Raw genomic sequence first — 25,133 nt, 5'->3', positions numbered from 1 at the left:
GTTGATGGTATTGGTGACGTCACTGTTGTCGGTAGTGTGTGAGGCACCAGCAGATGATGTCGTGCTCCTGTTGTCTTGATTGCGATGAATACGAGTTGATAGTGGCAAGCTGGCACACAGCCATCACTGGGGAGTGCCCTTCGGGCTATTGAAAGCTGTAGACAGTTTCTTGCTTTCGCCACCAGGTGCTGCATGAAACACTGGAGTTGAGAATATATGTTGCTGTGCTTGGAATAAAGTCTGCCAGTTGACAGTCAGCGCTCGTCGTGTTTCGTTCCTTCGTACTGTTTTAAGTTTGAAGAATGAAGTGTCACAGTTAATAGCCTGGATTTCCCAACGTGCAATCGCATCTCTTGAGGAGGTTTCTGAAAGCTGGAAGCCGGAAAGTCCAGGTTTCGAGTATGCGTTGCAACTGTGATGAGATATGGTAGTATTACAGACGGTTTACTAAAAAATTGTTGTGTGCTTTTTGTGTTCTGTTTTAACCGAGGTGGTCAGGGGCATCTAGATGACTATTCTTTTTCCACCCATTGCTCGAACATGAAAATATGTTCTAAACACGGTCTTGAGTGCAATAGGTAAACGTTTCTGATAAACTTCTCAGTACGGACGTCATTCAGACGTTTAGATGTGCCGGAAGTGTACAGCCATTTTTGCCTATTTTAAGAAATTGCGTTTTTTGTGAGGTCACTTACCTTCATTTGTGACAATGCTCTAGTTATTTTCGAGAGCAAAAGAACAGCTATAAAAAGAGTTTATTTTGCGCGTCAGCCACATAAGGACACTCTTACAGCGGTTCTGCCGTGTGCTTTTTTTCAGCGAGAGTGCGCTGATCAAAGAAGTCGAGCTGTGCGATCTGCTGCGGCAGGAACGGCTTCCCGCACCCCTCGGCCCGCTGGGCGGCGCTGGCGTGGTTACGCAGGTGCACGGGCACGGCAGGCAGGGGTCCCACGTGTCCTCGCACGGCGGCTTCGGCGCGCGCAAAGGCTTCGTACGTCTCTCGCGACTTGGGCGCCCTTGCACAGTACACAGCGCAGTGGGACAGCGTGATCTGCGACAGAATTTGGCCCAGTGGGGCGTCAGAAAGATGCATGAAAAAGACAGCAAAACCGTGAAGTCCACTCCAGGTAAATGCAGCCATCTGGCGACGCCTCCGCTGGAGTGCAAGTGGTCCAAATGCCAGCAAGTTGTTGCAGCTACCATGTCAATAACAACCCTTTCCATGCACCAGAGAGGCTGAATGGATGCAGCAAAATGGCCAAGTGGGCAAGTTGGCAATGCAACTTTACGTTGGCCTGCATCGACAGGCTGCCGCATAATAAACCTAAAGACGCTAATTTCACCGAAAGCACTGAAAACAGAGTTTTTATACAGGAGCGGATAGGTCGGTTAAGATTCTCATACATGGCCTCAGGCATACAGGAATATGGATAGACGGATGGAAGATTGTTTCCATATTCTGCGTTTGTACATTTGTACATAGTGTATATTGCCCTTTGCCCCTATCCTTTCTTACTATTGCTCCCTCCAGATTTGTCCGTATGTTGCTTGTTTGTTGTTGTTTGGAGCGTAGTATATATTTCCTCTTTCCAAGCAATAAAACTTTTGTTGCTAGTCAGCGCCTGTCCTCCGGTGTCTTTCCTTTGGCCCCTGTTAAAAGTCACGCTGTTCCTTTTTGAGATGGCATACCAACTCGCCCAAGCATCAGTTCTAACTCGTTCGTTAGTTTCCTTTCCTACAAAGCTGATGAAATAAAACCGTTTGTCACGTACTCAACTAGAATTATTTATACAAACAACCCAGCAAAGAAACGAAAAAATGTGTTCTTCAGCCGCCTTCTCCGGACACAGGCTTCCTCCCCAGTGCTTGGAATAGAAAGCAGGCTTTTCGTAGTCGGCAATCAGTCGCTACCAGGCGTTCCTGCTCATCCGGAAATGCTTTCGGAACTGCGAGTAAACCACACATATCTCGTGTGGCAGCGGCCGTGCGCACTACTTGGCCAGCGGTGTAAACAGACTGGTCCCTTACACCGAGCCACCTGACAACAACGAGCTGGCAGACTTTTGGACGCTCTTCTTCTTTTGGACGAGGTCGATCGGCATGTCTTCATCGCTATGAGACGAGCTTGACAAGCTCACTGATTGCGCTTGCTTTTTCACTAGCGCATTCTCGGTCAGTTCACTCTGTAGCGGGACGTGCAGCCAAACCTAATGTGGCAGAGCCAGTAGAGTATCCGCGGTAGACCGCCTCACAATAGTGAAAACAGCGCTAAAGAAGAAGCCGGAAGGCGAAACGAGGAAGTGACAGGAAAGAGCGCTGACTGACAACTGAATTTATTGAGCGAAACTCACGCAATATATAGGAAGGCAGTGGCAAAGATAGTCAGATGCAGTCAACGTCACATGATGCAAAGAGCCAAAAAGCGATAAAAAACAAAACAAGGTGATAAAGCCAACAGTGAACTGAATCTCAAAAGGGGTGGTAACAAAAAGGAAACTACACTCAATGACTATACACAGTTAATGTCACATGGTGTAAAGAGCCATAAAAAGCGATAAAACCACAACAGGGTGAAAAGGCTAAAAGTCCGCAGAAACTCAAAGGGATGGTAACAAAAACTACATGTTGACTTAAACAGTTAATGTCACAAGGTGTAAAGAGCCATAAAAACCGATAAAACATCCATAGCAGATAATAAGGGTAAAACCGATAAAAACTGAAGAAATGGAATTGTGGAAAGAATAAAAATTGACAGAATGTAGCAACGTAAGGCTAAAAAATTCACAGACCTTAACAAAAAAACGATGCAACAGTGACACTCAATGATTGAAACACGCGTAGTTAACAATAAAAATTTTAGCAATGTTGTTCCAAGAAGGCAAGTTCACTTCCGTACAAGGATTTAGACGCGTCACTGACACATTCCAAGCCCTTTCTTTTTATAAAGAAAGCTTCCTTCAATTCCCGGGCTACACTGTCTCTACTCCTATCAAGAACTACAGTTTCGCGTAAACGAGGCATGCATTTACACTCCTTGCAATGAAGCGCTAGATTAGAGCCAGTGCCTTTTTCAAGTGAGCGCTCATGTTCCCTTAAACGTTTTTAGTCTTACGTTGCTACATTCTGTCAATTTTTATTCTTTCCACAATTCCATTTCTTCAGTTTTTATCGGTTTTACCCTTATTATCTGCTATGTATGTTTTATCGGTTTTTGTGGCTCTTTACACCTAGTGACATTAACTGTTTAAGTCAACATGTAGTTTTTGTTACCATCCCTTTGAGTTTCTGCGGACTTTTAGCCTTTTCACCCTGTTGTGGTTTTATCGCTTTTATGGCTCTTTACACCATGTGACATTAACTGTGTATAGTCATTGAGTGTAGTTTCCTTTTTGTTACCACCCCTTTTGAGATCCAGTTCACTGTTGGCTTTATCACCTTGTTTTGTTTTTTATCGCTTTTTGGCTCTTTGCATCATGTGACGACTGCATCTGACTATCTTTGCCACTGCCTTCCTATATATTGCGCGAGTTTCGCTCAATAAATTCAGTTGTCAGTCAGCGCTCTTTCCTGTCACTTCCTCGTTTCGCCTTCCGGCTTCTTCTTTAGCGCTGTTTTCACTATTGTCAGAATGGACCAACTAGCCCAGCAAAAAGTTCTGCTAGACCGCCTCCGCAGTCTGCAGCGCGTCTCGCATTGCTTGCTAAGGCGGATCATTGGACAGGTTGGTGCATCTTAAAGGAGTGTAGACATCTAAATTTCAGGTGCATGTTTTTTGTTTGTAATGATGCGTAAGGCATTATTATAATGGATTACCGCCTGCTATTCTTCTAGGAGTCCTAAATAATTTAAAATCGCATTTCTTGCTCGTGCTGTTTCAGTTTCAGTTTCAACAGCCGAATGAGGACTGTGACATCAACGTGTACTTACAGGTCAAGTGTTACATGAAAAAAACGTCCATATAATCGCTGCTTCATCTATTTAATTTACTGCAGTGCTGAAGCCAGCCTTCCTCGTGAGCTGAAATGACAATGAATGAGAAAGCAGCGATTATATTGCATTTTTTTCATGTCTCACGTGACCTGCAAGTAAACGTTGAAGTCAGTCCTCATTAGGCTGTTGAAACCGAAGCCGAAACAGCATGAGAAATAAATGCGATTTTAAATTATTTAGCGCTCCTAGAAGAATACCAGGTGGTAATCCATTTATAAAAATGCCTTACGCACCATTGCAAAAAAAAAAAAAAACACGTACCCAAAATTTAGGTGTCTATACTTCTTTAAGAAGCACCAACCTGTCCAAGTATCCACCTTAGCAAGTAATGTAGGACACGCTGCAGACTGCGGAGGCAGTCTCGGAGTCATATTGCGGAGGTTGCCTCACGTGACACGGAAGTACTCTTTGACGTCACAGCCATCGTTTGGCTGTTGAAACCGAAACAGCACAACAGAAAAAAATTCGATTATAAATTATTTAGCGGTCGCAGGAGAATATGATATGGTGATTCATGTGTAGTATAGTAGGATACAACTTAAAAAAAAACAGCAGTTAACACTGGGCCACGGTCCGCGGCGTACTGTATTACTCCGCTAGCCAGTCACAAAAGTGAACGAAATCAGCTTTTTAATATTTGACTTTATTAACCAAGCCAGGTATCAAAATTCTAGAGCTTATAACTTTTTTCTCATGGTTAGCTTCTTGTTTAGGTGACGAGAGAAGCTTTAACAACGGCCTACATTTTTGTCGTGGAGGAATTCTGTGCGCCGGTCCTGAATGTGGGTGGAGCTTCACTGCAGACTTAAGTTGTATCCGACTATGGGCTCCGTGCGCTGGTATGGTGGTGCCAGCAGTGACCACCTCGCCAGCGCCGCCTCGTGGCACTCGCCGCGATAACCGGATGCTCAGTCACGGCCGGTCCCTCGAGGGGAGAGCGCGTGCCCCCCTCGGGGCTGGCCGTTGTGGCCCTGCGCCTTCCTCCACGCCCGATGCGTTCGCGTCAGCCCGGCCGAATAGCAGGCGCGCACTGACCGCGATGCCATTCTAACTCAACGCCTGCTTCTCTGCGGATTTCAACGCATTGAAAGCCTTGACGTGGCCGCTGCTACATTTAGTTTCAATTGCTTTCAGGTTGGCCTGGTCACCGATTCCGAGCAACCAAGATTGTGTGGCAGTCCCGACGGCACTGCAATATCCGGCAGCGCAGTTGAGCTTATTGAGATTAATTAAGTACCTTTACCGTTTGAGAAACAAGTAAACAAGTCTGTGACTGACTCAGATAATGAAATCAGCTATGTAATTTACATCCACTGCGACATCGACTGTGTGAATGGTCGGCAGGAATTGCGAAAAATGCAAACTTATCACACATATGTGTCAGATGATAGTGCTCTACATCCTGCAGGATCGACACTGCTTTACTTTGTGTATTCCCCTCAGAGAAGCATAGCTCTAAGCATACAAAAAGATGATGGGTTTCGTGCTAATTAGCTTTTACAGTTAGAGGACTTCCATTTCAGGAATTTTATGAAGGCACCAATTACATGAATTATTTTGGTCGTACTTTTCTTTTGGTAATAACTCTAGAAAGGCCGCCGTGGAGGCTCAGTGCTTATAGTGCTCAGCTGCTGACCCAAATGACTCGGGTTCGATCCTAGTTGCGGCGGTCGCATTTCGATGAAGGCAAAATTCTAGAGGCTCGCGTACTGCGCGATGTCAGTGCACGTTAAAGAACCCCAAGTGGTCATAATTATCTGGAAGCTCCTACTATGGCGCCCCTCATAGTCTTAGTTGCATTGGGACGGTAAGCCTCATTAAAATCAAAAGATTGATTCTAGAAATTAAGGGTTAGCGATGTTGTGAAATCCAAGAAATATATATTGGGAAATTTGAACCATTCTCTATTTTTGTTTTTGTTCGCCCAGAACAGGATTTTAAATTTCAGAAATGCAACAAATAAAGGTACAAATTTTTAAACCACTGTAGGAAATAAAATTATGCAAATAAATAAACAAAAGCTTAGGTGAAACAATGTGAAAAATGACATAAGCACTCTCAGAACTACGACGAGCTTAGGTGAAACAATGTGAAAAACCACATAAGCACTCTCAGAACTACGACGTCACTACCACAGCATACACACACGCACGAAAAAAAAAACTAGAAACAAAATTGGTACGCTGAACCACAGATGAGCATAACAAACGAAGATAAACTTCAGATGTTAGGTCCAAGAACTTCACCGAAGACCATTTCCTGTGACTCACTGAGCGCATTCCTTCCCTCTACATAAAGCCATAAAGAAGCTCCTACCAATGATGGCACGTCCAAAACAACCCAGTCATTGTAAACCCTTTCCCAGTTCACACTCATGAATTTATTTCCACAGTGCACTCTTTTCCAGTAGGCCCTCTGTGCATGATCCAGCATGCACGATGTCCAAGGAAAGCGTTAAGCTATATTCGGTACCTTGACTGCAGTATCTTTATAGCTGTTATGACATTGGTAAACACAGCAGTAGGTCGAGCCCCCATAATTATCCAAGTTTGTTTTCGCTTTCGGACGAAACACCTCACCGCTCGCCTTGCTCACTGCAGCCAGAGAGCTGCGTCCGCCTTTCACCACCGCTGTTCACCAGGTGGCGCCACTCACACGCGCCAAACTGCAGCGCACGGAGCCTATAGTGTCTTCAGCATCATTATAGAGAAGAAAACATGGCAGCATAATTAGGTGTCTATACTCCTTTAAAGAAGGAAAAAACAGCGCAGAAACGAAGGACACGACAGCACATGCGCTGATTATAAACTCGTTTTTTCTTCCGTCAGAAGCGAAAGAATAGTTGTTATAGCTGAAAAAATACCTAAAAAAACACAAACAAGAAACAAAGAAAGAAACAAGACATGATTGCGTCTATGTAGATTCTGTTTCCAGTGGGTATAATACCAGCGTTCTTTTTTCGCTCACTTGATCACTGTGTGCCACTTTTTCCATTTACTACCTCTGCTTTGCATTGTCGTTGTCTTTTTGTTGACTTGGAGCGGGACTTTCCTTTTATTTGTTGTATATATTTTTTTCACCACTCCTGTAAAAGCCCTTCTTGGGCTGACAGTATCAATAAACAAACAAACAAACAAATGTTGAAAACAACCCCCCCCAGAGAAAGGTGCAGTCATTGCAGGTGCTTTTCAGACGTCAAACTGATAAATAATTAACTGATTTCCTTCTCAAGCAGTCTAAGGGATGGCTCACTGACGCTACTCTGCCCTCTCTGCTGAATGATTAGTGCTTCGACCTGGCCTTCTTTGTTCTGCATTTCTTCAGGATGCACGTGCAGTCCAGGAGAGGAGTGGAGTTTTTTGATAGACATTCCTTGCAATGCACGGCTAGATCGCTGCCTGTGCCTGTTTTTCGGAATCTGGCGTCCTCGCTTATAGTCGAGTATTCAGACAGTGACCCGTCTGCCAGGCGTATGTTCTCTCACACTACAGTGAACTAGAATATTGGGTAGTGTGCGCGTAGTTGTAAATTAAATTAAATTGGTTTTTTGGGGAAAGGAAATGGCGCAGTATCTGTCTCACATATCAGCCCACAACTGAACCATGTCATCGAAAGGGGAGGGCTAAAGGAGAGACTGAAAGGAAGAAAGAGGTGCCATAGTGGAGGCTCTGGAATAATTGTGACACCTGGGGATCTTTAACGTGCACTGACATCCACTGACATCGCACAGCACAGCACACGGACGCCTTTTGTGTTTCGCCTCCATCGAAACGCGGCTGCCACGGTCGGGTTCAAAACCGGGTATTCCAAATCAGAAGCCAAGCACCCTAACCACTAAGCCACCGCGGCGGTCTCGCTGTTGTTTCGTTGTGCGGTTTTGCGCTGCTTTGCGTGCTTCTCGGGGTCACTTCATGGTTTTGTTCACGTATGATGACGTTCACGTATGAAGACATTTTTAACATTCCTTGACATTTGGGAGAGGCCTGTAAAAAGTGGATGTGGTTTTCTGAGCGCCTCAACAGCCGCTGTTCTTCGTTTAAATATTTTCAGCACACCCCAACTATTGGCACACCTGACAGAAAAGCTGAAGTACAGATATCTGATGATTTCAAAGCTTAGCCAAGATTCTCTTGAGAATCTGTTCGAATCGAGTCATAAGGCAGACTTCAAGATGCAACCAGCACCATACACTGACCCAATTTTTAATCTGACAATTGCCATTCATTTTATGGGCTCATATATAAAATGAGTATTGCAACGTAATCATTATGAGACAGTGCTAGATTCTCTGCTAGACTCTGAAGACAGATGTGATGGAGCATGCTCAGATAAGCAGCCTTCAAACGCAGTGTCAAGGCCTTCTATCAAAAACAGAATTCAGCTTGTATGCCAGCAACCACGATGAGCACGTTGCTAAAAGTGACTGTAGATTTTTTTTCTACCTACAGCAGAGTATGTTGCATGTAAGTGTGTACTGAAGACAAATTACCAAATGTGCATGCATAACCTTGTTTACAATGCAGTCTCCCGATGAAAATTTTTTCCTTGAGAGGCTGAAAAAATACCGCGACCACAGAGGACTACGCTGTACCCTTCGGCACAGCTTTATGGCTTTGTGCTAAAACTTGAAAACTTCTTCACAGAATGGTTTAGCTGGAATGAATTGCATTTCGAAAGTATTCTTGACGTGTTGGAAGTGGTTAGAAGTAGACTGCAGAAAGAAGTTGGTTGCCCCATTGACGCAGAAGACCTCCCTGAAGTAGTAATAAGGTTTTACTTAATAACTATAGACTGCACTTCTCTATGTGAAAGGAGTTAATTCAAAAAAGGCAGAAAAACGCGAACGAGCGAAGCACCTTAAACTGAGCCATTGCTAGCGCTGCAGTGACATGCTATAAAAAGTTGAAGGAAAAAGAGATAAAATCAGCGAGCATAAATATATGCAGTGGCGACAAATCTGCCTCATTTATTTCAGTTAACAGCAGTGGCTGCATGGCTGCCCAAATAAATATGAAGCCACTGTTACTGTTGTGTCTAAATGGCTTGCGGATATGTTTCTACGTCCCAAATTCCTTCTACCTATCGTTTTCCTACCCCTCTGTTTTCTGTGCATCTCGGCTCCTTGCGAATTAAAATAATTGTTGCTACCGTCACTTTTTTAATTCCGCGTTTGTCCCTCGCATGAATCAAATGCCGCTACACCACATGCTACTAGTATTGACGTTAAATATTAATAGAAAAACCTCTACAACCCCTGTGCGGTGTATGACAATCTCCAGCAATACTCTCTCACCCAATGTCCCTTGTGAACCTTTGAGGAATGAACAGACATGTGCACAGGGCAGAAATAAAGTTCCATTCAAGATCCGCTAAGCCATTTTGGCAACACCCGCGCGAATGTCGCGATAATAATTCAATTCGTCGGCGTGGCTACCACGCCTACTGTGACGCCTGCCCAATGCACCACTCGTTTTTACCAGTGAAGACGAGTGCAACGCCACCACACGCCGCCGCCGCGCCCTGTCGACACTGGCGAGGTCACTCCGAGCCGTGCCTGTGAGCAAACTACCTAATATTCTAGTTCACTATACCCACATGGTAGTGGCACATCGTACACCACACCACACTGACAGTCAGTGTAGCAATGGTTCGTGCCACATGTGCCTCGTAGTGGTTCGTCATTGCTGACCCGCCAGCAAAGCTTTTTTTTTAAGCACGGTATTTATTACACTGAAAATATATTCTGTGTACATTAACGAAATTATTTACGAAGCTTTTAGGAAACGTCACGAACCGCATCGCAAAAATACAGACCAACAAAGCTCTAGACGCGAGATAAGGCTGAGCACAGGTGATGTGCTCAGCCAGCACAGAGAAACAAGACATTCCAGGTACATGTAGCCATTCCTTACATGCAGGGAATCAGCGAGGCACTACCGCGCGTATTTTAAAAATATGACATGCGCATTGCCCACATCCCGACCAGCAAGCTCCGTAACCAGCTCATTAACGTGAAAGACTGCCGATTGAGGCACTTTTCCGGGCGTCGTCTACCAGATCCCATGTGCTGATTGCCCCCAGGTTTACATTGGCGAAACGAGAAAGTTCCCCAGATGGCTTAACAACCACAAACGTGACGTAAGAAGTAATAAAAACCCTTTTAGAGTTTTATTTGCAATCGACTTTTATAACATTTGACCAGCAGTGTTTTCCACAGAAAGCCGGCATATGTATAGGATTCTCTGTGGCGCCGATAATGTGTAATATTTTTCTTCCAAAAATGGATCATGTTTTACATCAGGTTTTACCGTCTAGGCGCGTTTCTAAAGTTTTTAGACACGTGGACGATTTTTTAATATTTTAACTAAGGATGGAAGTGTGAACTTCGAAGAGAGAGTGCATGAAATTTTATCCTTATTCCGACAATATGGAAGTGGCTTGCAATTCACTTGTGAAGTGCCTGAGGGTAACTACCTGCAGTTTCTAGATATAAATATTGAGTTTTGTGAGGATCAGCTTTGTCGGGGATTTGCTCCTCGTGCAAGAAAAGGGCTCCTGCTGTATGACTCCACCCATTCGAAGTTGATAAAAAAGGGAATTGCTTCACTTTGCCTTAAGTCCACCCTCAGGAAATCGTGCCCTCACAGGATGCAGTTTAGCTTTCAGAACCAATTGGCCAGGCTGTCTTCAGCCGGATTCTCTGATTCGGTTGTGATGGCAGTCGCCGAAAGCCTACTACAAAAAATGAAGACCATGGCGGTAAGAGCTGGGGAAGATCCACCTCGGGAAGAGGTGGTGAGACCTGTGGTGGTGCCCTGTGTACACAAGATGACCCTCAATTTAAAGAAGGTCGCAAGCAGGCATGGGGTGCCGCTTGTTTTTTCAGCCCCACAAAAGCTCGGAAGCCTATGTTCTCGTATCAAAAGAATACGTGAAGAGGAAAAAGGATGCGGCACTAAGCATGAGGCAACCATTTATGAAGTGCGCCGAAGGGGTGATGTATGAAATACCCCTCTCATGCGGTCACTCCTACGTAGGGCAAACCGGGCGCTGCGTCAATGACCAAATTAGGGAACGTGAAAGAAATGTAGAGCAAAATAAAGAAGGGCCAAACATACCCAAGCATATTAGGTCCTCACCGTCACGCTCCTGTGAGCCAAGTTTTTCAGGGGCACGGATTCTAGCTACCAGTAACGATCCGAAAGCTCGGGAATTAATTGAGGCTTTTTTTATCGGAGAGAAAGGAAGCATGTGCGTCAGCGATCCGTCCGTATCTTTGTATAAGGCTGAAAAGAAATTTTTAACCAGTGCACTTGCATATCATCTTGATCTGATTGTGTTCCTTGTGTCTAAGAGAGCTATATAAGTGTGTGTGGTGAGCCTCCGAACAAAGCAGTTGTAAGTGGCACTTTGTCCCATTTCCTTCCTTGTGTCTGTGTGTGTTAGCGTCTAGTATCTAAGATAACATGCATCAACAATTATACTCGTCATGTGTTATGAAAAAGCAGGTATTTTTTTCTGTGTAGTTTATCAGTTGATGCAGAAGTATGCATGAATTAGGCATGTGCTTGTCTTATGTCCTTGATTTCAAGATGGCAATGTGTCATGGCGGTTCGCCGACCGGTTCGCGCCGCACAGCCCCGCAGGCGCAGCTAGCAAAGCTGCGCTCGAGAGCCCCGGATGCGGCGCCCCTCCCTCCCCCGTCACCTCGGAAGGCCCCTGCGACGCCCTGTTCACCGCGGCGGAGTTGAATAACGCGCTGCAGCGCTGCCGCCGTCGGTCGGCGCCCGGCCTGGACGGGGTGACCTACCAAATGCTACGAAACCTGGATGCGAGGCAACGACAGATCCTCCTGCAGCAGATCAACCTGGTGTGGGAACGCGGGGAACTACGGGAGGACTGGCGCACAGCGGTCGTCTGTCCCATTCGCAAGCCTGGGCGCCCACCCACGGAGCTGAACGGATACCGTCCAGTGGCACTAACATCGGCAGTGGGTAAGCTCATGGAGCATATGGCGTTGCAGCGTTTGAACGAGCGTGCCGCGGATGCTGATTTGTTTGACGAGCGGCAGACGGGTTTCCGCGGGATGCGTTGCACGGCAGATTCGATTTCGGACGTTGTCACAGCGCTGGAGCACGCCAGGGCGGCAAAACAGGTCGCGCTGCTGCTGCTGCTGGACGTCTCGAGCGCTTTTGACAACGTCCACCGCGCACCAATTCTCGCGGCGCTCGAAGGAGCCGGTGTGAGCGGGCGCTTGTTGCATTATGTTCGCGGCTTCCTGACGGGGCGCACTATGCGCGTGAGAGTAGGGGGCAAGTTCTCCGAGCCTCGCCCGGTGGAACTGGGCGTGCCACAGGGCTCTGTCTTGTCACCGTTTCTGTTCAATGTGGCCATGTCGGTGGTGCCGGCCTGCCTCCCCGCGAGCGGCCGACACCACGTGTACATGTCCATATACGCGGACGACATAGCGCTGTGGTGCCGGGGGCCACCGGGCGAGGCGCTCCGCGTGCGGGAGTGTCTTCAGGGAGCGCTGACAGCAATCGGCGCCCGCTTGGACGGCATAGGTCTGTCGCTGTGCGCGAGCAAAACGGTAGCCATGGCTTGCGTTTCGCGCTCGCGCGCGCGCCCTGCGCCACTGTCGCTGGGCGGGACTCCGATTCCTTGGCGCAAATCGGTGCGGTACCTTGGCTTGGACATCGACTGGCGCCTCTCCTTCCGCCCCGCGGCGACCAAGGCCTGTTTGCAGATGAAGAGGATCACCGCCGCCGTACACAAGCTCACCGCTCGAGGCCATGGCATCAGCCAGCAAGCCGCGCTGCGACTATACAACGCCGCAGCATTGGGGGCGGCACTCTACGCGTTGCCGCTCGTCTCGGTGCGCAAACCGTGCTGGAGGAAGCTTGAACTCCAGCACCGCAAGTCCCTGCGCGTGTGCCTCGGCCTGCCGAAGGACTCGCAGTGCGCCGCAACACTGGCCGAGGCAGGAGCATGGCCGCTTCAGCTCCAAGCGGCGCGCAGGGCACTGCACCACATTGATCGTTTGCATCGCGCACCGGACGGCGGCCCGCTATTGCAACGAATGCGCACGCACCCACGCTCGCAAATGGGTGCGGCGCTTTTGGACTACGAGCGCCTGACAGAAGCCGCCCCCCCCCCTACGGCCCCTGCCAGCCATGGCCTGCTGCCTCGGAGATAGAGCGCGAGATCGTCGGCATCGCGGGAAAGCGGAGCACGCCCCTCTGCGCTGTGCAGCAGCTGACCAGAGCCGTCATTCACGAGGATCTTCAGGGCCATGTCCTCGTGTACACAGACGGCTCAGTGGTCCGCGACAGCCGCTCCATCGCAGCGGCGGCTACCATCCCAGCCCTGCGACTGCACAGCCAGACCCACGCCAACTTCCTGGGATCCTCTACCACGGCGGAGCTGATGGGGATAAACCTGGGCCTGGACCTGCTGCTCTCCATCGCACCTCCGCCACCCAGGAGTGCTCTGCTCTGCGACTCCCGCACCGCCCTCACCCGCCTACAGTGCATCGGCCGCGGTACCCCCCTAGTGCGCGGCATTCGCGCAAACATCGAGCGCCTTGCACAGCAAGGATGTGTTGTGCGCGTGCAGTGGGTGCCCGGTCACTGCGGCATCGCGGGAAACGAGGAGGCCGACGAACTTGCGACCGCCGCACATCAACTACCTCCGAGCGATCCCCCGCTAGCGCTGGAGGACGTGCGAGCGGTCATTCATGATCATCTCCGACAGCAGCACCCCGACCCACGCATCGCGGGAGGTGAGCGCATTCCAAGATGGATGGATGGATGGATGGATACGGCTGAACCCTTTACATCGGGCGGTGGCTCAAGCCACCTAGCCATGTCTTGTGAAATTTTACTCCTGTCTTGCTTTTAGCCACCAATCAGATAACCTTCGCTTGGTTACTTCTAACCTCTTAAAATCCACTTTCCCTTCACTATCCCTAAACCCCAATGCCTTGGGTAAGTCAGCCCCGCTGCCTTCCACTGTAGGGTGAAGCCCTTTACAGAAAAGTATCAAGTGTTCAGCCGTTTCCTCCTCCTCTCCGCACGCAATGCACAAAGTGTCTATCTCCTGGTACCTGACTCTATACTTCTTAGTCCGCAAAACTCCAGTCCTGGCCTCAAACAACAAAGAACTTCCCCTACAATTATCATAGATATTTTCTTTGACAATTTCCTGTTTAAAGGTCCGGTATGTTTCTAGTGCCGATTTCGTCAGCATCCCTGTTTTCCACAAAGCTCTCTCTGTTCCTTTAACCTTTTTCTTAACCGATAATTGCTGATTTGCCCCCTTACTGCTGTCCAGATATTTGCTTGTCAATTTTCTAGTTCGCTTTCTCCATTTCGTGTCAACATTCTTTATATACAGGTATCTGAAAACTTTCCTAGCCCACCGCTTTTCCTCCATCCTTCTCAATCGTTCCTCAAATGCTATCTTACTGCTAGCCTCTCTGCTCTCGAAAGACGCCCATCCCATATCACCCTGTACCCCCTGATTTGGTGTATTGCCATGTGCTCCCAAAGCTAACCTCCCTACTCCCCGTTGCCTAATTTCCAGCCTTGCTTGAACATCTGGCCAAGCATCAACGGCTGCCGCGCCCTCTCGCGGGCGCAACGCGCAATGATCCTCCGCGCGCGCATCGGCTGCGTGTGGCCTGGGGACCGACTGGTGCGCCACGGACTAGCGACGAGCGAAGTGTGTGTTAGATGCGGTGCAGTGGAGACACTGGAACATCTGCTACTTCGCTGCACCGCGTTCGCCGACGCTCGTCGTGATATGCTCGCGGCCTACAGGGCGCTGGGCATCCTACCAGACTCGCTCAAGACGCTGTTGTGGCCGCAGGGCAGTGCGCGTACCCGTGAGCGAACAATGGTGAGCTTGTGTGCTTTTCTCGAACAGACGGGCCTCACGTCCCGTCTGTTCTGCGCCAGGTAGTGTTAGGCAGTGACGGAACGCTCCGCTTGTGCTACCTCGGACGCTTAAAACAGCTGGCCGCCCCACACCAGCTGTTGTGTACAAGTGCTGTGCGCGTGTGTCGCGGTGGTTTCGGTTTGTTGGCGCACGCGCGCAGCCATCTGCATTCCAGGCGGCGCCTGGCGGCGACGTCACGGGCACCTCCCCCCTTGGAGACGACGCGGCGACCCAACGCAGCCGGCCGCCTCCTGCCCAACGCAGCCGGCCGCCTCCTCATCGGCGACACCCCCTCTCCCACCCGGCGGCCGCGGCGGCTGAACGCGCGCGGCCGGAACATTTAACTTGTAAATAGTGTATATATGCCCTCACCCCTATCTCTTTCCTGCTATCCCCTCACCTCTTTTGTTTCACTTCTTCAAACTGCCTGCTATCCTATATTTCCGCTACCCCAGCTCAGGTGCCGCCGTTTAGTGATGGCAGATGCCGGGGTGAGCAAACATCTTTTACCTTCCTTTTTGTTATTTTAAATAAATAATCACTATATATATATATGTGTCATGCCATGACGATATTAGTTCAAGTGTGCTTACTTTGGTTTCTTTCGCGGGTCACAGTGGTTGACTCAGAGGAAGCGTATGCATACAGCGAACAGGCTACCTTACTTGAGTCTTGGTCATCGCATAAGAGTGAGACTAGCACTAGCTTCATGCTAATCAGACATTTTAATACCCGAGTCGACACAGTCGCAACTCTTGTCGGTCGAGGATGCCGCCACACTCTTCGTGGCGTGTATTAGTGGAGACAAGCAAGGGACGTCGCAGGCTCAATCAGTTCGGCTCATGGAGAACAATATTTCTCTCTCAAACACGTAGATAATGTGAATACCGTATAAACGAGTGTAAGAACAACATTTTTTTTTCCCAGATTCGAGGTCCAATATTCCGGGTGCGCGCCATATACGCAATGTGCGAAAAAAAAATTCTTTAAGCAAAAACATACTAATCAGAGAATGAGTGGTATTTACTCTACATTCAATCATCACTCGCAAAGTCTTCCAACTCTGAGCTGGTGCTGTGGTCTAGTGCATGCGGATCGCACAAGAAGCCACACAACATGTCCGTTGTCAACACATAGCCATTGTTCCGCACTTCTGTCACATAGCAGAGCAGCTCTTCTTCCAGTTCGAGAAACTTGTACGGCTTGCCTCGGAAAGCAGGGCCTTTTGTAACCTGTGTTCTGCAATGAATCCTTTTGGTAAGCTAACTTCCAGCTGTGTAGCTGTTAAGGTGCTTGCCCATCGTGCTAAAATTGCAACGCTTAGTGGCAGCACACAAAAGCCACAATTACAGCGAACTATCACGGTACTACAACTCCTGTGTCTTTGACAGCCACAAAAAGCTGGAGTTGGTGATACCGATGCCGGTATGAATAGCGGGAGCTCGTAGCAGAGGAAAAAGTTGGCAATGATGATGATGACCCCCAGCCTGGTGCACCATCCGTGGGTGGCACCTGGAAGCTCCTGTGCATGTGCACTTTGAAGGCTGTTCTCTCCATGGGTAATGGAAAGTTTTGGTGTGGCCCTTACACAGATCGTACTGTTTTTAATATTTCCTTCGGGAAAAAAGAGTGTGGCCTTTACGCGCGTTTATATGTAATATGATCAATAACACATACCTACCACATGTGACAGCAACTTGTTCTCCTATGATGGCGTCAAGGCAAAACATGTGGTTATTCCCACTTTTCAAGGGTCACTAAACTAGGATACTGTGCTAACAGGCAGAAATAAAAAGGAAACTGTTATAACGAGTGACAGAGTGACAGAGCCGGGCTGAGGGCAAATACAGGACTGCTTTATTTCGCAGACAACGAACGATATAAAGGCTGCTTGCCTGGTGATGTCACACAAAAGAGCCAATCACGTTGGGAACGTGTTAGCCCAGCGCGTCATATCAGAAACTTCTAATACATGCAGCAAACAGTATGGTGAAGGGCAAGTAGGTTTATGTCAGACTATGCTACAAGTGACAAACCAGTACGCTGTTTGTGAGGAAACTAAAAAAATCATTTTAAAAGCATCTGCTGCACCAATGGAGCCAACATTTCGAGGTATTGTGGCCTGCACATATAGGATTATGTTGTGTCCTGGGTTTCAGTTTCAGTTTTGTTCTACTTGGACTGGATTTGGCCTTGTCTATGTGCATCTGCACTTTGTTTGTTTGGCAACAAACAATTTACACACCGAAACGAGTGATAACTTCCTATCACAGGGCACTGCCCTAAATGAGCCAGGATATTGTCTCCTTGTGGGACAAGGTCAATGTCACGGAGAAAGGATACGTGTCAAAAACAGCAGCTTACCCTGCATTCGGGCAGTCCAACTTTCATGACACTGTCATGTGCTGCCACAGCCAGGACCAGCGCTTGGTTGTCGGCGAGACCTTCCAGAGAAGAGAAACATGCAAGCCTGCAACTGCAGCTCTATAATGATTGCCAAAGCAGAAGACTGCACTTAGAAGCATTTTGCGTCATTTCATATCATTTTCATGGCTTCTGTATTCATGTGCTGAGTGACCCAAATACACAAAGTGTGGAACCGTGCACAAAACTGCCATCGTAAAACACCGCTTTCATGTTCCCGGGTGCTGCGTTTTTGTGAGCCGGTCCCATCTAAGTTCCCATAGGAATGTGTGCAATACAGACTCGCCTGTTACAGCACAACTGTGGCAGTGTTTCTGCACGCCACATCGTGAATGTCACTTCACTATGATGTATTATCCTGCGCTGGCCTACGTATGGCACATGCGGAAAGGCGACGGCAGGCCGACCAAAGCGGGATTTCAACAACCGTAAAGGACTCAACGCGATGTCCCCATACTGTGGGGAGAAGGCAGACAATATGGTAGGCCAGGAAGATCACACCACAGACAAAGACACACAGCCAACGATGGAGGACACCCTGTGAAGCTCCATAGAGAAAGGGCAGTGGCCTTCGCCGATGGAGTCCCGGATGCCACCCATCATCTCCAAGACATATTTTAACACGACAGTGTGAAGGGCCCTGTGTCATAGAAAAGCCGGCATGGTCGAAGTGAAAAATCCACAACCAATCCATACAGAAGCAACGTAGGGGCCAGGTTGGCTATCTAGGTCACGTGACCTTGTGACACCATCACAAAACTCCCACTGGATTGTGAACAAACTGCCCGCCGTGGCAGTTAAATTAATGATTAGTCGCAAAAGGTTGCTTGGGAAGAGCAACCAGGGTCTCACAAGCCCCACCGGTGGCTTGTGGGCAGGGCACTGGCACATCGCTTAACCACTACACCCCTTCGCTAAGTGTTGTATGATGACTCCCAATGATTTATGAATGTAAAGTAAAGAATGACCAAAACCCATTAACGCTTAAGCAGAGCTTAATTGTCCCCTCCAGTTTCTTTTTTTGTATCAATAAACATTTTCTACTACTGCTACCTGCAAACTTCCTAATCTCATCCGCCCACCTAACCCTGCTATGCTTACTTTCTCTTGGAATTCACTCCGTTACCCTTAAGGACCAGCAGTTATCTTGCCTTCACATTACATGCCCTGCCCAAGCCCATTTCTTCCTCTTGATTTCGACTAGGATGTCATTAACCCGCGTTTGTTCCCTCACCCACTCTGCCCGCTTCCGATCTCTTAACGTTACACCTATCATTTTTCTAGGTTAGTACCGGTAAGTACCGGTAAGATACAGCTGTTGTACACTTTTCTCTTGAGGGATAATGGGAAACTGCCATTCATGATCTGAGAGATATGCGCTCCACCCCATTCTTATCCTTCTAGTTATTTCCCTCTCGTGATCCGGACCAGCGGTCACTTATTCTTTTACCATTTCCAGCACCTCGCTGCCAATTGTGAACTGCTGTTCCCTTCTCCACTACCTGGTACTATTCACTACTGTGAAATATTTTTGGAATATTTTTGGAATATTTTTGGAACCTGTCATTTTTATTTCCATGGCTCGCTATGTTTTCCTTATTTTAATCTGAGCCCTTTTCATTAGCCTGCACGTTTCTGCCCCGTAGGTGAGTACCGGTAAGATAAAGCTGTTTTACACTTTTCTATTAAGGGATAATAGTAAACTGCCATTCATTATCTAAGAGAACTTGCCATATGCGCTCCACCCCATTCTTATTTTTAGTTATTTCCCTTTCATGATTCGGATCAGCTATCCCTACCTGCCCTAAGTGAACGTATTCCTTTACCACTTCCAGCACCTCACTAGCAATAGTGAACTGCTGTTCTCTTGCTAGACTGTTGAATATCACTTTCGCTTTCTGCTTGTTAACTTTTAGACCCACCATTCTGATCTGCTTGTCTAACTCATTGATCATGATTTCCAGTTCACCTCCTGAGTGACTCAGCAAGGCAATGTCATCAGCGAATTGCAGATTATTTAGGAATTCTCCTTAACGCTTATCCCCAACTGTTCCCAATTTAGGCCTCATAATACCTCCTATAAACAGGTGGTATATAGCATTGGCGAGACCCTGTCTTTCTGCCTGACGCCCTTCCCTGTTGGAATTTTATTGCTGACTTTATGGAGGATTAGGAGCTCTTGCTGACTGCCATCGCCAGCAAAAGTTTGCAGGATGCGTGTTCTTGAGGAAGAAGACAGGAATTACTGCTCGTATCGTTACGGGCAGATTAAGCATGGACGTCCACTCATCCCTTTAGGCAATGTTTTCCCACATTTTTGGTGACGAAAGTACACCTGGTTCAGGCACCAAAAAATGTCACCCATCCCTTGTGATCACCTACTGCCTGCCCTGTCACTGCTGAATTGAATATACCAGCACTTCCAAGCTCTCATATTGCCGCGAACCTTTCGAGTGTTTGTTTATTCTTCAAAGCTGCCGGTGATGCAACATGGGACCAGCTTTGTCTTGATTGATCGCATCCAGGCAGAGCTAATTCTACGTTATTCCAGAATGTTCTACCAACTTTGCACGCTTTATTTCGAAAGTTCGCTATCAGCTTTAAATTGAGCACGGCCGGCAGCGGCGGGCATTCTGTTCGACGACCGCCGAGCAGGCTTGCTGTTACCCCGCCGCCGAGTGATTCAGTTCATTATGGGCGCAAGTCAGCCCAAATAAAGACTTTTGTTTATACACCATTTTCACAGTCTTTCTGCTCTCCGGACTGCAGTCACCACTTCATTACAATATTCTAAAATAGCCTGCAGCCCTCACTACATATAGAGCTACTAAATTGCGAGCAACACGAACTCCATAACACTGCTGCCTGAACAAAGTAAACAATATCAGACAACAAAAGCAAGCATCTAAAAAACAGTTCAGTTTGCTATGCAGACTACAGCGAAATTTTGCATTGTACGCGCTGACTTAGTAAAAGCTGCTTCAATCATGTGCATGGTCCACTTTGCTTCCATGCTGCACATTGCTACACAAATTGTCACCACTGCGGGTAAAAAGATTGCAGCATTGCAACTTTTACTGAAAGCGAAGCACTGAAAAGCTAGAAAAGGCAAAAAATAAATAAATACCTGCCAAGGCAAGGATACACACCCCAGAACTGCATTAATCTTTAGGCCATGAGTTTGATCGAGTAGCAGCTATAGGTATAGACCCCACTGGTATTTTTACAAGCCTGATTACATTTCACTATGTACAACTCAAGCATTTAAAATGTCATTTTTTCCCAAAACTATATGTGAATGGAACAAGGTTCCATCAATGTCGCGACGATTCCCTCAAATGAGGTGTATCTTCTAAGTCAATAGGCCCCCTGAAGTAAAACAGTATAGTATGGTATAGTGTGCGCATGCGTGCGATGTCCTCGTCTCACCGATGTCCTCGCTGGCAAAGATGACCAGCCGGCGGGCAATGAAGAGGGGATCTTCACCACCGGCCAACATGCGTGCCAGGTAGTAGAGTGCCCCATTGGCATCGCCGCCCCGCATGGATTTGATGAAGGCCGAGATGACATCATAGTGCTGGTCATCTGCATAGCACAACACATGCAGCACCACTGAGGGCTTCCTCTTCATTGCTTTGTTTTCCAATGTCCAATACAAGGCATGCATCTGCACTGGAGGTGAGGCTTTCAAGTGAATGACTTCCCTCTCTCCACCTTGCCAAGTACAGAGAACAAACGGAAATGCACACATTATCCTCAGTCTGCGCCAGGTTTCCTTAGCACAGTAAATCTGCACAAATTCAGACTGCAAACACGTACAAGCGCACAAAAAACACAAACACACGAAGAAAAAGACTGAGACACCACGAGCGCTTACTTCCAACTGAAAACTTTATTGACAGAAACACACATTAAATCCGCCTTGCTGCATGACGTCATCTGACCGCGCTGCCGACCTCAAATGGCCACACTCAGAAAATTAATTTCTTTGGCTGTCAGTGCTACAGATGGTGCACTGACGCATAACACACCCGCTTTCCTAACCAGATCTGCTTCTATTATTTCTCTTACATCCTGGCATTTATGCTTGCCTACTATCTTGCACGAGCTGAAGAATGGTTTACATGACCTTTTGTCCTTTTCAGCGCAGTCATTGCAATGTACAGACAGATTTCCGTCCCTGTGATTGCCTACTTTCCTCCTGTGCTCAAGCAGTCTTTCATTTAGGCATCGGCTAGTTTGAACTATGTACCTAGAGCCACACGAGAGGGGAATTTCGTAAACCACACCAGAAGCACATGCCACAGAAGAATCACGGTGTTTGATAGTGCATGGCTCTTTAGGCTTTGGTACTGCTGGTTCCCTTTGCTTTGGTCAGCTAAATCGTGTTGTTCGTAAATTATGCCTGTTTTCTATCTCAAGTTGCGAAGATTGGAAGGTATACAGGTGTTACACGCTGTTTACAGTTTAAGTTGTCAGCAGACAGCAGCGAGGAGTATTACCAGTATTACGCAGTCTTGCCGCGCAACTAAGTGGGTAGCACTGCGTGTTGGTTTCAAAATTGAGTAAAAAATGTGCAGCATAACAAATAAGGAAAGTCAAACACAGCAAAACAATGAACAGAACAAACAGTAAGAGTTTATTTCAGGCAATGACATGAAAAAACTAGACCAGCCTATTCAACCCTTCCGAGTTTTAGGTTCTGGCGCTCCCTTTGCAGCACTTTGTCTTTATTCGCTGACTTCGTGAAAAAATGCAGCCTTGTGATGACAAAGAACTGAATTTTGCTGTCAGCTCTTTACAATGCGTCTCACAATCAACTTGCTCAACGTGTACACTGCTCAGAAATTGCATAAAATTGTGAATGCTGAAATTGAAGATGATAATGTATTTTTATGGCACAAGGGCGGCTTTGGCCAAAGAGCACCATAACACAAGATAGTTTTCATTTCACATGGTGGGGTCAAAGACCCATTTCCCAAGCATTTCACCCTAAGAAGCCGAGCACCAGGCAGGGGAAAGCTTGTACCCATTGTATCATTGGTGGGTACCCGGCGGCACTGGGGATCGAACCCCGCACCTCCCGCATACGAGGTGGATGCTCAAACCACTAGGCCACCGCTGCGGTCGTGAATGCTGAAAGTGTAAAGGTGTCGTTGTGTAGAGATAAACAGTGTGAAAGCTTCCTCTAGCAGTGAAACAAGTTTGGCGATCTCACTACCTGAGTACAAAAGCCCTCCTTTGTCAAAGCGCTGAGTGAAGGCACTATTCATATTTTGCTCTTTGCTGGCTGTCAAGGTTGAGACAGATTGTTCACAAGCATACTTGATTCTGAATTTTCGGACCACGCATCCGGCCATGTATTATATAAGGTGGCTGTCACTTCAACAACATAGCTGCTGTGGTCGCCGCTAGGACAAGATATAAACAAGCTGTCAGGACCATCAACATTGCCAACCTATAGCATGCCCTCAACAATTTTGCACATGCCAATAGTGCAATCACACCCACGTCCTGGTGGCTCAAGCAACGCAATAACGAGTTCCCCTGAGCAATTCTCAGACTTAGGTGGATGGGCAAGGTTATAAAAGCTCAAGCAATTTACTGTTATCAGGAAATGCTCAGGGCAGGGATGGTCATTTGTACCACAGTACTTTCGGATGATGCCAAACAAGTTTTCCAACTTGTCCTGGCTTAGTCTTGACGTTAGCAAGTACCTGAACCCTAACGACGTCACATACTAGTTGAGAAGTGGTAATGTGCTGCAGATGGTCACTTAGAGGCCTTGAGCAGTGCTTTTACTGATAAGGCCTCCTCCACACTTTCCCAGTCATTCAAGGTAAGCAACACGCTGCGACGTTGATGTCAGTGCCTGACAAAACATAATGGATATAGGACGGCTCATCCACCTGGCAAGCTCTTTGGTGGGCTTTGTAGAGGAACATGCCCTCGAGTAGCACTTCCTCACTCAACAAGCAAAACAGTTAGGTCTAATGTGGCATGGCTTTTAATGTTAGAGAATCTTTATCTTTCTTCATGCACATTCTATGTGCTGAATGCATGCATGACCATCTGGGGTTATGAAGCCTGTAGACACAAATGAATTTCTAACGCATTTCACTAAATGCGGGAAGTCAGAGCAGAAGTGCAGCTGCCTTGTGGCGTCCTCAGGCTGTGTTGTCTTGCATTTGATGTGGCCAGAAGATGCTGATTGGCAAATTCAGCATGATCACCACCTCTGCTTACGCTGCCTGCTATGGCTACGACACAGAGCGTCATAAATGCTTATGACATGAAAAAGCAGTAGACGTGCTGATCATTTGTCTCTTGTATATGCATCTGCGTCACACAAAGAAAGGTGAGCACAATGCAGTTCCTTACAAATGATTCCAAATGACTTCCACATACTGCGGTTCCATGTTGCTCCGTCACGTGTCACCAAGTTGACAAAAAGACCATCCCATGGTCTGCAGGAGTTCTCATTTCATCTTCAGCCGTTAACTTCCCCAGGGCCACGAATCCTTGAACTGCACCTAAAACTTGTTGGCATGTAGTATACAATGACCTAATGACAGCACAGGTAAACGATAAACTAGTTATACTTTATACCAGCTCGTAGCAGTCAACTGGTTAAGTGCTACGCTTACCTGCCATATTGAGGCTGAAGCGCTCTGACAGCTCCATCTCGTCAAAGATAATGCCACCATGCCGAGCGTTGATCTCCATGTTCTCAGTCTTCAGTGCCAGGGACTTGGAACACACTCTCGTTGAACCTAAAGCCACTCTTGAAATTCTGAATGTAGCGCTGCACACATGTCCGGCTTTGCAAGATGAGAATCTTGTGATTGCGAAGGTGCTCTTAAAGCTTTGGTCTCGTCATGCGTGGCAGAACACATTCCAAGATCCTGTCCTTCTCATATGTCACCCCGCATGTGGACTTTCTTGCTGCTGGTTTGAAGCAGGTCATAACAGCCTGCTATTGTTTTGGGGGCAGTCCTCTAACGCTTCCACTAAGAGTCTCAGTGGCCATATGTTTATTTGCTAACCGCATTGCTTCCAGCTGTCCGGTGGCGTTGCTCAGTTTATTTTGCACGGTTTTCAAAGGATGGCGAGTGTGTGCAAGCTTTTATAGGCGGTTAGTACGCGTGCGACACCACCTTTTGCGTGAGAGCTGATTTTGTGCCAGCTTTCTCAAATACTTGCAGGGAACGCAGAGACCTTGCCCTTTGCATGTGAGAGCGCAGCTGGTGGCAAAATCATCATCATCATCTGCCTTATTACACCCACTGCAGGGCAAAGGCCTCTCCAATGTCTCTTCAATTAACCCTGTCTTTTGCCAGCGTCATCCACACTTTGCCTGCAAAACAGGCTACACCAAATGTCACATGTCGCCTTGTATTTACTGGTACCATCCCGCAACCTGTACACATTAGAAGAGAATGTGTGTCATCAACAACCGCTTGTGCCTCGGCTGACGACGTGACAATGCACTCTGAGTGCAGCTTTCCCCACACAAAAACAGATCCCATCTGGTTGCTTTGCCGGTGAAACCTGATTAACTTTGGCAGCAGCAAGCGTGCAATTTCATCTCCATCCCGCTCACAAACACCGACGTAAACAGTGTCGGACTCAGGCAACTGAAGAATTCCACAAAAATTGTGCAACTCTGCTTCCTGCGAATCGGCATCCCGTGCATCTGGAACGGCCACAATAGAATCATCAGCGTCGTGCTGGTTAGACAGTTGTGCTACTTCTGCGTGGGCACTTTCCTTCATTTCGAA

At 47.5% G+C, this 25,133-nt stretch overlaps 1 protein-coding gene across 4 annotated transcripts in view; it reads right to left on the bottom strand.

Moving 5' to 3' along the window:
- Positions 1-736: 736 nt before the first annotated feature.
- Positions 737-25,133, bottom strand: part of LOC144124413 (ATPase WRNIP1-like) — an 85,113-nt gene continuing 60,716 nt past the window's right edge. For all 4 annotated transcript variants that reach the window (XM_077657041.1, XM_077657042.1, XM_077657043.1 and 1 more), the window contains 3 exons: positions 20,782-20,937; positions 17,293-17,372; positions 737-1,051 (listed from right to left, as the gene is read on the bottom strand). In XM_077657041.1, the coding sequence (XP_077513167.1) occupies positions 788-1,051; positions 17,293-17,372; positions 20,782-20,937 (500 nt within the window). In that variant the 3' untranslated portion in view covers positions 737-787. The remainder of the gene's footprint in view (positions 1,052-17,292; positions 17,373-20,781; positions 20,938-25,133) is intronic.

The sequence above is a fragment of the Amblyomma americanum genome, chromosome 3, assembly GCF_052857255.1.
Source record: "Amblyomma americanum isolate KBUSLIRL-KWMA chromosome 3, ASM5285725v1, whole genome shotgun sequence".
NCBI lineage: Eukaryota > Metazoa > Arthropoda > Arachnida > Ixodida > Ixodidae > Amblyomma > Amblyomma americanum.
The sequence above is the reverse complement of the archived record's forward strand: the minus strand, read 5'-3'. Positions and strand labels throughout refer to the sequence as shown.